The following is a 16,774-nucleotide window of genomic DNA, read 5'->3' as shown; positions in this document are numbered from 1 at the left end:
AACCACCTTGGGACTTATTTTGCGCTGATTTTAACAATTGAGAGACCTGTTGTATCTGGTTTTTCGGTTGGAGGGCGAAGATTGGATTCGTTGATAAAATAAGGGACTTCATAACTTATTCCAATTAGCGATGGATATATGTCGGCCCACGGATAATTTAGAGTTAGCTCTAATTAGCTCAAAAGAATTATGCTGATGTTAAAAATGAAATTTAATTCATTAAATTTAACTAGAGTTAGCTCTAAATTACCTTGGATCGATCTGCACCCGTCCCTAAGTACAATACTATTTTGATAGAAAATTGTAAATAGAGTTTACATGGATGAAAACGGACGCAAGTTTAGACTACTGTGAACACCAAAGTTCAACGTGTTCTATGGAACAAGAGTTGTTCGACAATGGTTACTGTGAAGCCATGGCTATTTGATAAGGTTGATGGCAGGGGTTTAAAAAAAGTGTATACATACATTTCTACCAATAACCCTGTCAAATAGCCACGGTTCGACGCCCTTTGCACCAGACCAGCTAATCGCGCTTGCATCCGTTTGGTAGGGCATGTCGATTATCAAGCAGGCAACCGACCTAACATATTTACCAGTTGTCTATGACATATGGACCCAATGATAAATATGTTAACATTATTTCTAAGAGTGACAAAAAGTTAATTATTCCAGCAGCCGAACTCTGTTTTTGCAATTCAGCCAGGCCGTCTCTATATTGCAGTTTTCTATTGTAGAACAGTACAGTAGTTTATTACTCGCCCCGCTGCACGTTGGCTACTTGAGTTCGTTGCCCATCGTCCGTCTCTCGCGTGCCTCAGCTTGCCCTGCACCAGAAGGCAGCGGCTACCCTCGTGACAAATCTGCGCTGCCATCTGGGCGAACAGTATACCGCATGTCCGGACGGATATTCTGTGCCTCGGAATTTTGAAAGACAGCCCCTCACTACGTCGTCGTCAGGCACTGCCCAACATCACCGGTGAATTGACGAGACGGTGCCTACATCGTCAAGAAGCAAGCTCAATATTGCTAGCTCCAACCAATTTATCTATAGTCAATCTAATAGTCAATTGTCTATAAAACATTAATACATGATCTCATATATCATATATACATGATGTTTTGGAGCCCGTGCTGTAACTAACTACAGATTAGTGGCCCACTCTTTTTCTCTCTCCCCTTTTATCTCTTTAAAATATATTTATAACTGGTTTATAGCGCTATTGTACCTGCTCTAATACAAGTCCTAACTATTTTTTTCCCATAATATAATATGTATAGACAAGCATGTAGTAACTAGCATATTCTTCACCATCAAAAGTTGAACCACTTTATACGCATATATACATACATACACCTAGATAATCTAAATAAGAGTGTAGTTATAACTCTTTTTGGTTTTTAGATTAATGATAGTTGTGTCTTATATTATACGATGGATGAAGTAGTAATAATAATAATGTAATTATATATACTGATATATAAGTCCAGCAAAATAGAATTTTTGCGTCGCCACAGCCCACAGGGAGTCAGTCGACTCTGTGATTCCCGGGTGGCAAAAGAAGAAAGAAAATAACGCTCGCCAGGTACTGAAAGGGACCTGAAACTATACAGCAGACGACGGCCGCGTTCGCCCCCTCCTATAAGGGTTTAGCTTGCGAAATAAAAATTTCACATTAGACGTTTGACCAGATGTCAGAAAGGGTTTTCGGACATGAATGAGAAACAAATTTCACGGCTGGCCTGTAAACCGCGAGATAAATCTTTTAAGCCTAATTAATCCGTCATTAGCGTATGCGAGTCACTGTAGCACTTATGGCTAATCACGTACTAATTAAGCTTAAAAGATTCGTCTCACGATTTCTCACGTAGTTGTGCAATTAGTTTTTCATTTTATCTATGTTTAATACTCTATTTAGGTGTCCAAAGATTTGATGTGATGTTTTGGGGTGAAAATTTTTGGGAACTAAACAACCTTCTAAGTTAACTTATTACCCTCGTTTTTCACGGGCACGCTTCCCGAATTGCTAAACGGTGTATTTTTTAAAAAATTTGTATAGGAAAGTTGTTTAAAAAATCATATTAATTTATTTTTTATTTTTAATAATTAATAATTAATTAATCATGTATTAATCTAGTACTACGTTTTCACGCCAGGGCAAGTTACCTTATCTATACTCAACCGAACTCGGCCGTCGAGTGTTAACTAAGTTGCTTAATTGACCGATGTTGAGTGACTTCGATGGCAAGGTTAATAACCAAACTTGGGAATTATAGCTCGAAACTGTTAGTGCTAGGCACTAAAATATCCTCTCTAGGTCAATTATTCCGGTATGGGGTGTTCACTCCTACAGAATCTAGTACTAGAGCGGAACACTATCAAACGCGTCGGATTTTGATCGCTGGATTAAGGCCTTGTTTAGTTATCAAAATTTTTCTCCAAAAACATCATATCAAATTTTTGGACACCTAAATAAAGCATTAAACATAAATGAACCAAAAAACTAATTACACAGTTATGAAAAAAATCTTGAGACGAATCTTTTGAGCCTAATTAGCCCATGATTAGTCATAAGTGCTACGGTAACCAATATGTGCTAATGACAGATTAATTAGTCTTAAAAGATTCGTTTCGCGGTTTACAGGCTAGCCGTGAAATTCGTTTTTTCATTCATATCCGAAAACTCCTTCCGACATCCGGTCAAACATTTAACGTGACACTTCTTTCAAAATTTTTCTCAATCTAAACACCACCTATTTTCACAATCTAAACACCACCTAATAACTAGTTGGGCGTGGCGTGTGATGACCAGAGTAAAGTCAGGCCAGTTCTAAGTCCAAAAGAGAGCAGACTGGAAGACGACTACAAAACGCTTTCAGTCGCTGTACAGTACAAACCGAGAATTCAGCTGTAGCATTTATCGTTGCAGTTATCCAGGGGGCCTGCAACGGTTGCCTGTAAGCCGTCTATATATGTTACGATATTTGTAAAAAAAGTCCTCCCCATCTAACATATGGCCCGGGGTGTATATTTCAATACCAAACTGATACAGCTAGCAGCACTATTATACGCCGCGTCTCGTCTATTTACTAGCACCATTAATTATCTTAATTTATGTGTCAAAGGATAAATTAAATGTTTTACAGACAAACAAATAAATAAGTCATTTTACAAGCTATATGTATGTGTCAAATAGACAACAACCGTCTACATTGTTGTATTTGCCCTAACTGAGCTAATAATCGCCCAATCATAAAAAAAGGAGTGAATCGTACTTTTAGCTACATTTTATTTCCTCCGGTTTGATAATTCATATTATAGTATTATAGTTTTAGACAGCGATTCGATCTACTCAAATCTATATTTGACTATGATTTTCTACTTATAATATATAAAATAAATAAATGTTTGTTTCAATATATAAAATACTCTTTTATGATTCATCTGTTGTACTTGTGTTTTCAAAATATTTATTTAAGTTCTAAAAGTTCTACTGGAGGGAGTATTACTACTAAAACTTCATTTTGCACAATCATTTACCTAATCTTTTCACTTTAACTAGACAATCTTGTCTTTGTTACAATTTGGACTACCCAGATCACTTTCTTTATCACATTAACGATCTAGAGCACACGAACTTTCGCATAATAAACTCGTTCATCCATGTGTGTGCCATATTTTTGCTGAGAAAAGGTTAGACATGGCTAGAGAAGAAACCGGCAATGGTTACTTCAATGTGCAACACATCTAAATTTACCCGGTCCAAAAAGAAAAAGTTGAATGGTGATCCAAATTTAAAACAATAAAAAATAGCCTAAAGTGAAATTAACTCTAAAAACAAAAAAAGTGATAACCAGTTAATCACTCCAGCGAACAAAGAAGTGAAGAGAGTGGCATGATGAGCATCGCAATCCTAACAACTGGTTTTCGTGATCTAATGCCTATGATTAAGGATTGAACTGACTGGGTGACTGCTACTGCAATCAACAGGTGATTGATTGCTTGATTGATAGATTCGGTATTAATGCAAGCGACAAAAGAGACACAAAATTAGCTGCTACCACCACTAGTAGATGATGCTTGTTTGGATGGATTTGCTCAAAACTATCAGAAGTACCAATCAGGCAAGAGTCCTCTATGTGATTCCTAACTAGTAATAAATTCTGACCAAGAAATGCGAAATGTGCTTCGAAAATGGACAGTTCCACTCCATCACTAGCTACTCACTTCACTTGGCATCTTGCTACTACTGTAATCCAAGATCAATTTGATCCATCGAGGCTCAAATTGCACAAGAACGCTGCGAATTGCAGCAATTCGGGAGAGAAGAATGCTGAATGGTTTTACCAACCGGAACAATGTCGCCGGCGCCGGCGCCGGCGCCGCTAGGACTTCCACGCGTAGATCAGGAGAGAGAAGCCGTCGCCGTGCTGCATCTCGGCCTCCTCGGGGCTTGCCCAGTCCATCACGGTCGAGCCGCTGGCCCACGACGCCGTCGACGAGGCCACGGACGCCGACGAGGAGGAGCTCGCCTTGGCCAGACGCCGGCCTCTCCCTTTCTTCCTCTTCTCCCCGTTGCTGCCGGTCTCGCTCCAGTCCTTTTGCCCCCACCGCGCGAAGTAGCCTCGCAAAATGCCGGCGGCGTCTCTTCTCGGGGCCTTGTCGGAGAGAGCCTTGGCGTTCTCTGACCCCTCGTGCTCCTCGCCGACGCCGCCGAGCTCGAACCGGAAGACGAACACCGCGTTCGCGTTCGCATGCGCTGCGGCGTCCGCGGGAGGCGGCTCGCGCTGGGGGAAGAGCCAGTTGTGGAGGTCCCAGGAGAGCTGGACCCGGTCGCCGCCGCCGAGGTCGACCCGCTCGCTGCCCCGGAACTTCCAGCGCAACCGGCGGACGTGAAGCACGCGCTCCCCGTCGATGGAGACAGACAACCCGACGTCCGCCCTGTCCTTATCCCTGCTGCTCCTGTCCCTGCCCCGGCCGCGGGCCACGAGATCCACGGAGATCTCCCGCTCCTTGCCCCGGACTGTCACCCAGCTCCGGTGGCCGCGGCAGCGGCCGGTGTCGCGCATGGCCACGTGCTCGCGCCGGGAGAGCAGCACGGGGCGCGGCCCAGCCGGGCGCCTCGCCCGCGTCTTGCGGTAGGCCGCGTCGGGCAAATCCCCGGCGGCGAGGACCATCTCGCCGTCGACGACGACGGCGACGAAGAACCCGGATGAGGGCTCGGGCGAGCCGGACCCCGGGAAGCGCGCGCGCGTGAGGTCCCACGCCAGGTCGACGCGGCGGTCCCCCGCGGCGCGGAACCGCCTAGACCCGCGCCGCCGCCAGAGGAGCCAGGGGCGGACGCGGAAGGCCAGGGTCTCCTCTTCTTCGAAATCCTGATCGAAATCAGCGGAGGACGACGCCGGCGTGGCCGGCGACGACAGCCGGAGCACGGCGCGGAGGGAGAGGCCGAGCGACGTGCGCGTCCAGGAGAGCGCGGCGAGGCCGAGGTGGGTCTCGTAGACGGATGTCGCCAGGCTGGGCCCCGCCGCTGCCGCACCGGCTGCTCCGGACGCAGCCGCCGGCGCGCACCGGAAGCACGCCGCGATCGCCGCGGACGGCATCGCCCCCCAGCGCGGCGGGCCGGGGCCGCGGCCGCGTCGGATGGTACGAGGCGAAGGCGAGAGCGAGATGCGTGCAGCTGTGTTCCCGTGCGGATCCAAGGCGAGAGTGAGGGCGTGGGCGTGTCCGTGCGGCGCGGGTGCGGTTAAGCCGAAGCAGCCGCGGAGTCGTGGGCAGGACTAATGGTGGACTCGTGCTCCACAGCCTCCACTGCTACTACTGTTCGCCTCGACCAGACTTCGTTGGGCTGGGTGTGGTGCTATCAAAAAAAGCTCAAAGCTCGTAAACTGCTCGTGCTCGGTTCGTTTCAGGCTTGATTTGAGCTCGGCTCAAGCTTCCAACGAGCTGGGTTCGAGTCTGATATGAACCTCGCGAGCTTTCTCAAGCTGAGTTTGAGCTTCTCACTGGCTTATTTATATATGCTATTTTTATTTTTTATTTGATAAAATAATAGATTAAAAATAAATTATTATATATTTAAATGATAAATTAATTTGTATTGGTATTATATATTAATTTTATATCTTATTTATAATTAATTTAATATGATTGACTTAAAATTATTGCTTTTGTCAAAAAAATATTGTAAAAATAACTATATCACATATCCAAATCGAGCTTGAGCCGAGCCTGCCTAAGAGCTCGAAGATTTGCTAGGTTCAATTCGAGCTCGAGCCTAGATAGGCCGGCTCGCTCGAGCTCGGCTCGTTGACAACCCTGGCTGGGTGGCTGATTTGTGGGGACAGAAAGGGTAGAGTTGGCAACAGGGTGGGCGGGGCTAGCGAGGGTAGAACGCCCCGACCCTAGCCCCAAATTAAAATTAGAGGAAATTATGTTCCTGCCCCTATCCCCGCCAAGTCTCTGGCCTTGAACGGCCTCTTGAATTCCTCCAACGCACCGAGAAGCAGCACATATGGAACCAATATATCGGCGTCGAGGCAGAACCATATAGGAAACTGTAACTGCGTAGGCCATCGGGAGAATCTAGGGTTTTGCTAGTTTGTTTTTTGTTGAGCCAAAAGCCTAGCTATGACCCAATATTTTTTTTTAAAAAAAATAAAAAAAAATTTGGTAGCCATGGATATCCTCGCGGGTAATTTTTATCCATGTTCCGTTCCCGAAATATACAAGCCCCGACCCTGATTCCCTGTAGGCCAAAATCATTTCCACTTCCGACAGGGAATTTGCAAACCCAGGCAAGTGGATGAAACCGGGCCTGCCTGGGTGACATAGACTCTTGGAAGAAAATTTCACATGATCAAAATCCTATGCTTATACACTACTTTCCCTGAAAGTATACAAAACCTATTTTGTTGTTGTTTGATTTGTCTGGTAATATTGTTTTATTTATCATCATGTTGACTCGATCTAATATATTGGTGAGCTAAAGTTGATTGGATCGTGATAAATGATACGATGTCTAAACCAATCACGATATTAGTCCTGGAAAACCTTTCTAATTTCTTTAACTAATCTTAGAAGACTTGCTAGCTAGCTACTTGCAATTGCTCTTGATTTCATAGGCGGATAAATCTACTTAGTTTGGTTGATTACGACTAAAAACTACAATATAACATCGTTGCTGGTATGTAGCTATAGATGCATTACATCCGCAACCAGCTCAACCTCACGAGGTCTACGACAATTAATCAATTAGATTTCCATATGCTCAAAAACTTTCCAATTTTATCATCTAAAGTATATAACATGTATACATATAAAACCAATATCGGTTCTCTAAATTTGATATCAAAAGGTTATGTCCTTCTACTCCATTTCTGTCTTATCTAATTTCTAGTAAAACTCTAATTTTCTTCCAAGAAAAAGGTTAGGTCGATAAAATCAGCTACCGGATAGGTCACTGGAGTGGACCAGCAAATCTGCTGTGCAGCTGTAAAAAGTAGCTTTCTTGCTGCTGAACGAATGGGGGGTCACTTGGCATGTGGATCGCCCCCAGGATGAAGTGAGAGCGTAGACGTAAACGCCCACGTACACGTACGATCGATGAAGAGATCAAGAAGGGCGTGCCGTGCCTACGCTTGCCTTGGCTGGCTGGTCAAGTGCGAAATTACCACGCCGGCACGGCACGGCACGGCACGGGTTGCCCCGGTCGTTTTCGCGGCTCACGCGAGCCTCACGCCAGCCGCGCGCCCCCCGGGAGCTGGATATTTCGGCCGGAGACCGAGCTGGCCGTGGACGACCGGTCATACAAACCTGGTCAGCACAAAAGCAATACTCGCTCTGCTTGGTCGTGCTCCCGTCTCATGTACTCGATTTGTTTCGTAACGTAAGACTTTATAGGTTTATTTAGATTCATATGGATGCTAATAAATAAATAAATATATATATATATAAATTATATATATTCATCAATTGATAAATTTAGACGAGTGAAAATATTACAATATGAAATGGATGTAGTAATTATTTTCTTAAAAGTTAAACTTCTTTAAGTTTAATAAAAATATAGAAAACATAGTGATGTATTTAACACAAACAAATATACCAACATAATATATTCAATGTTCTTATTAACAAAACTAATTTTAGTGTAGTAGATGTTATAAAAATTTAGTTAAACTTTAAGAAGTTAGACTAAAAAAATTCATACTGGGCACTGTTGGTTGAATCAACAGGCTAAAATAATCGTAAGATGAAGTAAATGTCCTCCAGTGTTGGTTGAATCCAGGCGTCTAAAGCACTTGCACTGTATCAACTGTCCTCCGGTAAAATGGCATACTCTCTTTCTCCCTTCTTATCTTGAGTTTGAAGAAGAGGGGGACGACAAGCCCTTCTGTCCATCCAAATTGACGATAGTAGTCCGGTGGCTCAGAGCAAGTATAAAAGTATAACAAGAGTGATTGTGCTAGCTATACAGATAACACATAGAATTGACTGTCTAGGTAGGTGGAGAAAAGAGGTAAGGAGAGAAATCGAGTGGGCTACAAAATACTCCTCTTCTTTCGTTTCATAAAAAAGATGTTTACTTTTTAGTGTAATGTTTAATCATTTGTCTTATTTAAAAAATTATGAAAATATTATTTATTTTGCTTGTGACTTACTTTATATCAAAAGAACTTTAAGCATAACTTATCATTTTTTTATATTTATACTAAATTTTTGAATAAGAAGAATGGTCAAACGTTGTAATAAAAAAAGTCAAACATCTTAAGTTATGAAACCGATATAGTAGCTAGTTGCACACGTGTTCCAAAAAATAATGTCCATCACTAATACATATGACATGTCAATATAGATAAATAGGAGATTATGTCAACAGTCAACAATGATATGCTCTGCCTATAAGGCATTGTTTAGTTCCAAAAAACTTTTCTCAAAAATATCATATTAAATTTCTAGACACTTAAATGGAACATTAAATATAGATAAAAGTAAAAACTAATTGTACAGTTATGGAGAAAATCGTAACACAAATTTTTTTAGCCTAAATTAGCCATAAATGCTACAGTAACCAACATGTGTCAATGATGGATTAATTAGGCTCAAAAGATTTATCTACGGTTTCCAGGCGAGCTGTGAAATTAGTTTTTTCATTCGTGTTCGAAAACCTCTTCTAATATCCGGTCAAATATTCGATGTGACCTTTTATCAAAAATTTTTGACAGTTAAACAAGGCCATAGCTTTAGATGATATGGCATATACATATAGATAACAATTGACTATGGCATTAAACTTTTTCTTAAAGCGGCGAACGTTGGCCCTGGCACTAGCTCTCGTCGAGACGACGACTGATCGACCGACAATAGTGCGGTGAATTAGGGAAAGTATTCTACACCCTCGAGAGAATATCTACTCGTCTATTATATACTATCCAAATAGTAATAAAAAAATTTGAAAAAATTATAAAGATGAATTAGTATAAAATATATCACTTTACAAACATGCAAAGTCAAATATGACTTCTACATTCCACAACAAAAATAACAAATATACATATACTCACAGTCATATTTGTTATTTTTGTTATGGATCGTAGAAGTCATATTTGAACTTGCATGTTTGCGTAGTGATATATCTTATATTAATCTATCTTTAAAATTTTTTTAATGACTATTTAGATAGCATACAATAAACAAACGGACGTCTTCTCGAGAGTTTAAATTTCACTCCCGATGAATTAGCCAATTAGGCAATTAGGGATGTACGAGCGAAGCGCACCGCTGCAGTCTTTCCCGAAGACAGCAGCGGGAGGAAGCCAAAAACCCTGGGTGATGCGGGTGGGTGCTTCTCCGGAGACGACGGCGACAAGTGACCGACGGCGCGGCGGCTGCGGTGAGCCATCCTTCGAGTCGGCGGCCGACGGCACACGAACCATCCGCATCTCGCACTCTCGCGGCGACAAGATCGACGCCGTACCGTACGTACGTACGCTCGGCTCGCACGCCCACAGGGGCTGGCCGGCCGGCTGTCACCAAGGACGCCGCGAAATAATGCGATGAGATGGAATGATGGATGGACTGGGTGAGTCAAGTCGACGCCCCTCCCCTGCTGGACTGCATCTGCAAGCATGGCGTGGCACCTTCTCCCCCCTACCACACAATGTCTTTTCGTTTTTTTAGTTTATAAGTTAAAAATTTCGTGTTTGCGTAGGTTTATAAGTTAAAAAATTTGAATCTTTAATCTTATACATGAATTTGATTTTGGTTTTCTTTCCTCGTATTTGATTCTTCGGTCTTTATATTTATATTTAGATCGCTAAAAACATATATAAAAAATTACTCATAAATTGTTTTCTGTTTATAAATATATCATTTAAAATGTTTTCTATAAAAACAAAAAATGACCCTTCCGACCATGGCCAGGAGCGACCACTTGCACTTGACCGACGCTGCGAAGGAATAGGAGCTGATCAGGGTTTGCAAAATTGACGGAAACCGATCCAGATTTCATGACATCCAAATATCCTAGACCAGATTGATAGTATGTAACGCTCGATTTTTTTTTGTCAAGTAACAAAATTTTAATTTTTTGACAATTTATCCGGATATTATTTTCTTTCAGTTTTTCACCGGTTTCCGTAAAATCTGAAGATAACTCGTAAGCAGTTTTTGATCGGATTGTGTATCCTGCAGCCGAGCCAAGGCACAAACTATGCGGCCTGTGCGTGATGTGAGCGGGTCACCTGCTATCACGATGGAGTGAGGTGTGAAACTGTGAGAGACGATGCCATGTGGGAAAGAAGATGGGAGAAATCTAGTATGCTGTGTGCAGTGCAAAGGTTGTGAGCTTGTGATTGTGCTGGGGTCCCATTTGGAGACTGCAAGTCCAGGTCTATCTTGGATTCTTTCTCACACATACCAATGAGCTTATATAAAAGCTTCCATGCGCAGAAACCCTCCGAGCTCGTACAAAAGAAAATAGCACCCGTCGATTTTAAAGTTTTTTCACCAATATTTTTCAGCATATTTTTAGATTGCTAAAAATATATATAAAAAAGTTTATTCATATATCATTATCATTCTTTGCTTACCAACACTCCGTTTGGTTCTTTTCCATGAAAAAGACACGCCATCGTAATCCATCTTGTATGACTGCTTTATTTTTGAAAAAGACTATTACTTGACTTTTGTAGTATATTTTTGCAAAAAGTTTCTATATAGAAATTGATCTCATATTTCTTACATAGATTTTTAACCTATAGCAATTAATTCTCTTGTTTATATCATAAAATAACTATAAAAGTCATATAATCGTTTTCCTTAATCTAACAACAAAAGTACGCAGCCATAAAGCCTCCTTTCCGAGTACTTTTAATTTGATTCTATGTAAGTCTGCAAACAGTGAACTTTGGACAAGAGTGCTAGTATACTAAGCCAACTGCTTTACCAAAGAACCAACAGGATGACATTAGTCATTTTTATAGTCGGTAGCTGCTGATGAATAAACCTATACAGAATGAAATATCCCCAAAAATAGGGGGTACACAATTAAAACGACATGGGGTACCCGTTCTTCTAAGCAAGGGAGAAGAGGTAGCAAACAACATAGCTACACATGCCTTTCTCAGCCAATTCCATGCTTTTGAAGCTATACCTAAAAAACCCATCCAATGCAATAACAGCATTGAGTCTGACAAATATAGAGCATATCCATGCAAAATTTCAAGATGACATCTCTGCAATCTTTTTCTAGCTTCAAAAATGAGGAAAGCAAAAGACAAGATAAGAAGTGACTGAATGATCATTCCGAAACCAGTCTCCACCGCGGAAGTAAGAAAATGAAACCGCATCCTTCAGAGGCCCCCCAAGGTGCTGAAAGCCTGAAAGTAGCATGACAGAATATTTTAAAACATCGCATATTAAAATATAGAGCGCTACGAGAAACTACATGTAATTCAGTAATAAACATTCTTGCAATTACATAGTACCTCTGTTCTAAAAATATAAGTATTTATAGTTGGTTTAGCATAGACTAAGAAGATGTTGAGATTCTTTTAGTCACTTCAATGGTTAATTTTCAAATTAATCATTGTAATGATTAAAATCGTAGGAACCAGTGGAGAAATGCTTATATTGCCATACACTGAATCCTAAAAATGCTTATATTTTGAAACTATGGGAGTAATAGTTCCTTTCATATCGTGTTCCATGCATCTCCAAGTTATAATTGCAAATTCACCATTTACTCTATGCAAGCTCTTAAATAGCTTTTTGCTAATACTTCTGTCAAGGTACAACAATACATAAAATGGGCAAAAGTCAAGGATCATGAATTGCATACAGTTTTACTATTTTTTTCATACAGCAAAAGTTTTAGTAGTAGAAGGGCAGACAGTTACTTACATTCTTGAATATTACATTTGAACCACATCTTCACCACCACTTGAATAAAAGAGAGCTAACTTTTATTTTCCCTAAGCCATTCGACAAAATTGTCCAAAATCAAAGGCCAAGCGAGGTCCGAATCATAATTATCAAGTGATGGGAAGTTTATCTGCAGTAAAGAAAGGATAGCGCATAATCAGTAATGATGAAAAAGAAATGTGTAGATTTGTATATGAGACTATTAAGGTTGAACCTCCTGGAAAATGAAAAAGAAATAGGGGGCAAAACAAGGAGATGGTTCTGAGGCATGACCTCATTGCAGAAACGAAGAAAGCCCATCCACTGGTCCATGTTTATCACCTTGTATTCACTTTGATACTGAAACACAGTACCAGAGAGGGTAAGTTGTTATAACCAAGAAGAGTCCACACAAGGGAACCAAAAGTATAATCAATCAATACCTTGAGGTAGTTAACAAGTTTGTCAACCTGGGAGCGAAACTGCAAGCCCAATACTAGATTCAGCAGTTCACAAGCAACTGGTATTTCTATACACTTCTTTTTATCCTCTGACAAAACATAAACAAGCTAAGTTTTGTATGAAATGAAAATAAGTAAAGTGAGCAGTAATATTTCAAGCAATAATACCTGTTAGGCAATAACGAAATGCATATGGATAGAAATCCTGGAAATTCGATGGCCTTGTAACCTGGATTTGTAAAGCAGATGTCACGTTCAGTTAAAATTTAACTAAACCTATCATCACTTAATGATATCATTATTTTAATACAATCACAAGTTGCAATGTTGGTCATGTATGTACAGGATGGTTTCCTAGAGTGCCAGGACACACTTGCAAACCAATGCCACTAAGATTCTACCCAGGAAACTCTATGTAGGACTAACTGGTAAGAAAATATAGCACCTTTCAAATATATTTCAGTACCCATTATGTATTTGAAGTGAACAAAAACTCACTTCTTGCACCAGTTCTGGAAATGCTTTCTTCAATTTGCTGATACTATCAGCTCGCAGAGCTTTCAAACCTGATCGCCACTCATCCTGAAAAAGAGCACTGTCAGTCAAGTCGAAAGGACGGTGTGACAATGGTAAAAACTGGAGTACAACAACTAAAATAGTGCAGAAACAGTGCATACCAAAGTAAAATACCCTTGCTTTTCGCACCCCATTTTCCTGATAAAAAAGGCTTTTATTAGATATTTCAACCAAAGGGACCTATGTTTATCGAACTCTATAGAACAATGGCATACCATGCTAACATCAAAATCCGGGCATCTGTATGAGGAACTTCAAGGTGAGAACAGAGTGTTTCAATGCCTTCAGGACTGTTGAAATCGACAAATATGGTGTTCAGTTCATACAAGACTTAACATCCATGACCAGAAGCAGTTTCATCAGCGCAGGGAACAAAATATTAAGGCATAAATAAGACAGAAAAGAGTCAATATAATTAAGCCATTTGCACATAACCTTCGAGCATAATATCTATCAAGTACAATAAAATGCTTGTATGGGCTCAGGTAAGAGTGACAATCATTAAAATGACAAGAGGTCAGAGCTAGGAGGTAAATCCACCCGTACAAATATATTTGAAGAGGAACGGACTTCCTTGTTAGTTGCTGTTAAATTTCAATAGCTAGAGAACTCAACAGCAAATGTGCTAAAGAATCCCAATCCATCATCATAATGGATCTACTAAGTTGATGGTATTGTTGATTAGTGTATAATATTGTCAAGAACTTAACTGCAAATTATCTAAATAAAAGAATTTCTGTGTGCAGCACAACAATTCCAAAATGTGCAATATATAGATATAAAAGAATAACAAGTACACACACATTTATATCCAAATAATGGTCAATTAAATATCCTATCTGTGAACAAATGTTTTGCCCTTTATTTGGAACTTTATACTTATGGTTCTACAGTTCTACCTATTGCAACCAGCCATCAAGTGTCACTGGATAATGGATATATTTCAGTTCTAGTTGCTACATTTGAAACCATTTCTACAGAATATTATATCTGCAAATTAGCATCTTACAACGATTTTCTGTATTTAGTTGCCAAAACTGATGAAAATTAAAATTGCATCAGTATCATGTCCTCCATACTGATCAGTTGTTAGACCATGTGGTGGACATCAAGTTTGAAAATACTAGTTCAGCATTTTAACAAAAATTAGTAGAGCATAAAAGATAGCACAGCTACATGACAGAAAGATGGCCATAATGAGCACCAAAAATAATTGTGGCAAAGTGTTCAGAACTTGAGAAAAGGACATACTCGATCATGCCCGATGAACTGTCAGCATAGGTATAGAAAAGGTGGTCAATCCGTTCAATTTCCTTTGAAACTCCCCTAGTTGGACCTGATATGATAATGAAAGTGTGTTAACCTAAACAGACATGTTTGCTGGAGATATACTATATAGGACACTTTATCTCTTAAGTCTTAAGACTAAAAGTAACACACCATCTATTACATAACTTGTAAGAACAAATGACATTCATGCACTGGGTAATTACGTTGTCTCATATCAACATTTGAAAGAAACAGAAATTAGGGGAATACACAGTAGTTTGACATGTGTCAGCTAGTTGAATAACACAACCTATGCAAAGATCTCATTAATCCAGTAGGAAGGAACATGAAAGTGCTGTCAATTCACATGCATATCCATGCATTTGTGAAACTCGGTTTCAGAATACATCAATGCAAAGCAGTCTGTAAAGGTAGGATCGATAACATAACACTGCAACCTCCAAGAAGGTGTATCCACACATTTGTGTAGGAATATACATCCAATCACACCCATAGCTAAATTATTACACCCAAGATGGATAAATAAAAACAATTAGATGAGTAATAATTCAGAAAGAAAAGGAATCAGTTCATCTCACCACATTGTGCTTTCCTGCTGGTCAGGTTTGTACTGACTCCTTTTCTTTTTCTGTTTTGTTTTTCATTTACTTGTACATCACCTAAATATAACCGCTTGTTTAGTATTCATTCAAGTATGTATACCCTCAGAAAGAGAACATGGGATTTCCTATGCTCACGCATTTGGAAAACAGACATTCCAACAGTTAATGTAGAGCTAAGGAAAAGAAAGTCAAACTACAACTACAAGCATTTCAACCCATAAAATGCGTGTATCAAAACCAGTTGACACAATTACATCTCGTGAAAAATATTTAAGAGGAACTTCCACTAACGCAAGATTGCACAATAAACTTCCCAACCTGTCAAAGCAGGGTTTTAAAGTAGCATCATAGCATTGAATTCTATGGAAATAATCGTCGTCTTTTGTTTTATCAGTACCATCTTCCTAATCACTGACGTGGTGTTCATCTTCTTTAATTATTTAGGGATAATTTCTTTAGCTAGAACAAATCACCTCTAACCCTTGAGAACGACACAAATGACCTAATAACCATAACAAACTAACATAATAGTAACTTCGCGTCATGAAAACAGAATGCGGTCTAAAGAGCTGCACTCTAGCCTTGCTTACAAACACGTTTTGGGTATGTGCTGCATAGGATCGAACTTGTCAAATTCTACCTAGTTTATTAAAAACATAAATCCGTTAACCCAGCCGCGAGTCCACCGCGAATTCCACATCCCCAACCCACACCCGCTCCCATCCAATCTCGCGCACACGCGATCCAAACCCCACCAGACCAACCCTTCAATCGGCACGCCATCAACGCAGCACAAACCCAGGGCAGGGTCCATCATCCCCGACGAACGAACGAACGAACGAACCAACGTGAGACTGGATCTTCCCCCGAGGGAGAAGAGCACCGACCAAATCTCGCAGGCAGCAATTGGTGGGGGGGGGGGGGGGGGGGGGGGGGGGGGCGGGCACCGTCCCCGGCGGTGGCGCCCGATCAATCAATCAATCGAAAAGCGAGAAATAAGGCGGGGGAACGGAGGGATCCGAGGGGCGGGGGCGGGGCGGAGGGCGTTTACCGGCGTTGGCCGCCGCGGCGGACGACGACGACTTCTTCGAGGAGCGCCTCATGGCGGCGCCTCTCTGACCTGGATACGCGGATGGATCCCTCTCCCCGGAGTTCCCCGCTGCCGCTTCCACCACCGCCTCCTCCTCCGCGTGGGCGCGCTCGCCTCCTCCTCCTCGCGGAGGCTCTCCGCTGCTCGTCGGCTTGGGTTGCGAGTTTCGAGTTGGCTGTCGAGCAGAGGAGCGGAGAGGAGGGAGCGGAGGTGTGGGCGCAAGTGGAGCCCTCGCCTCTTATAAGATTCGGCCCCGGGCAGGCGGGCTGGGCCCCACTCGCTGGCCCACCCACGATACCTGGGCCCCCACTGCCCCTTGGTTTCCTGGATTTGGTTTTCGGGAGCGTCGA

At 41.5% G+C, this 16,774-nt stretch overlaps 2 protein-coding genes across 3 annotated transcripts; both read right to left on the bottom strand.

The window, feature by feature from the left end:
* Window positions 1–3,821: 3,821 nt before the first annotated feature.
* Window positions 3,822–5,904, bottom strand: LOC102718293. Its single transcript, XM_006659380.3, has one exon. The coding sequence runs from the start codon at window positions 5,601–5,603 to the stop codon at window positions 4,386–4,388; it is 1,218 nt and encodes a 405-aa protein (XP_006659443.3). The 5' UTR covers window positions 5,604–5,904; the 3' UTR covers window positions 3,822–4,385.
* A 5,444-nt stretch (window positions 5,905–11,348) lies between these two features.
* Window positions 11,349–16,649, bottom strand: LOC102706960 (DCN1-like protein 4). 2 transcript variants are annotated; one of them, XM_040527068.1, is made up of 11 exons: window positions 16,386–16,649; window positions 15,311–15,391; window positions 14,694–14,778; window positions 13,658–13,732; window positions 13,544–13,580; window positions 13,365–13,448; window positions 13,035–13,095; window positions 12,849–12,955; window positions 12,700–12,765; window positions 12,406–12,556; window positions 11,349–11,882 (listed from the first exon to the last, which is right to left on the bottom strand). In XM_040527068.1, exons 1-10 carry the CDS (start codon window positions 16,435–16,437, stop codon window positions 12,461–12,463), a joined length of 744 nt encoding a protein of 247 aa, XP_040383002.1. In that variant the 5' UTR covers window positions 16,438–16,649; the 3' UTR covers window positions 11,349–11,882; window positions 12,406–12,460. The 2 variants fall into 2 exon arrangements, with proteins under 2 accessions (XP_040383002.1, XP_040383003.1); XM_040527069.1 differs by lacking the exon at window positions 15,311–15,391.
* Between the last annotated feature and the right edge of the window lie 125 nt (window positions 16,650–16,774).

This window comes from Oryza brachyantha, chromosome 8 (assembly GCF_000231095.2).
Source record: "Oryza brachyantha chromosome 8, ObraRS2, whole genome shotgun sequence".
NCBI classification, from domain to species: Eukaryota; Viridiplantae; Streptophyta; class Magnoliopsida; order Poales; family Poaceae; genus Oryza; species Oryza brachyantha.
Note: the sequence above shows the minus strand (reverse complement) of the source record. Positions and strands in the feature narration are given on the sequence as shown.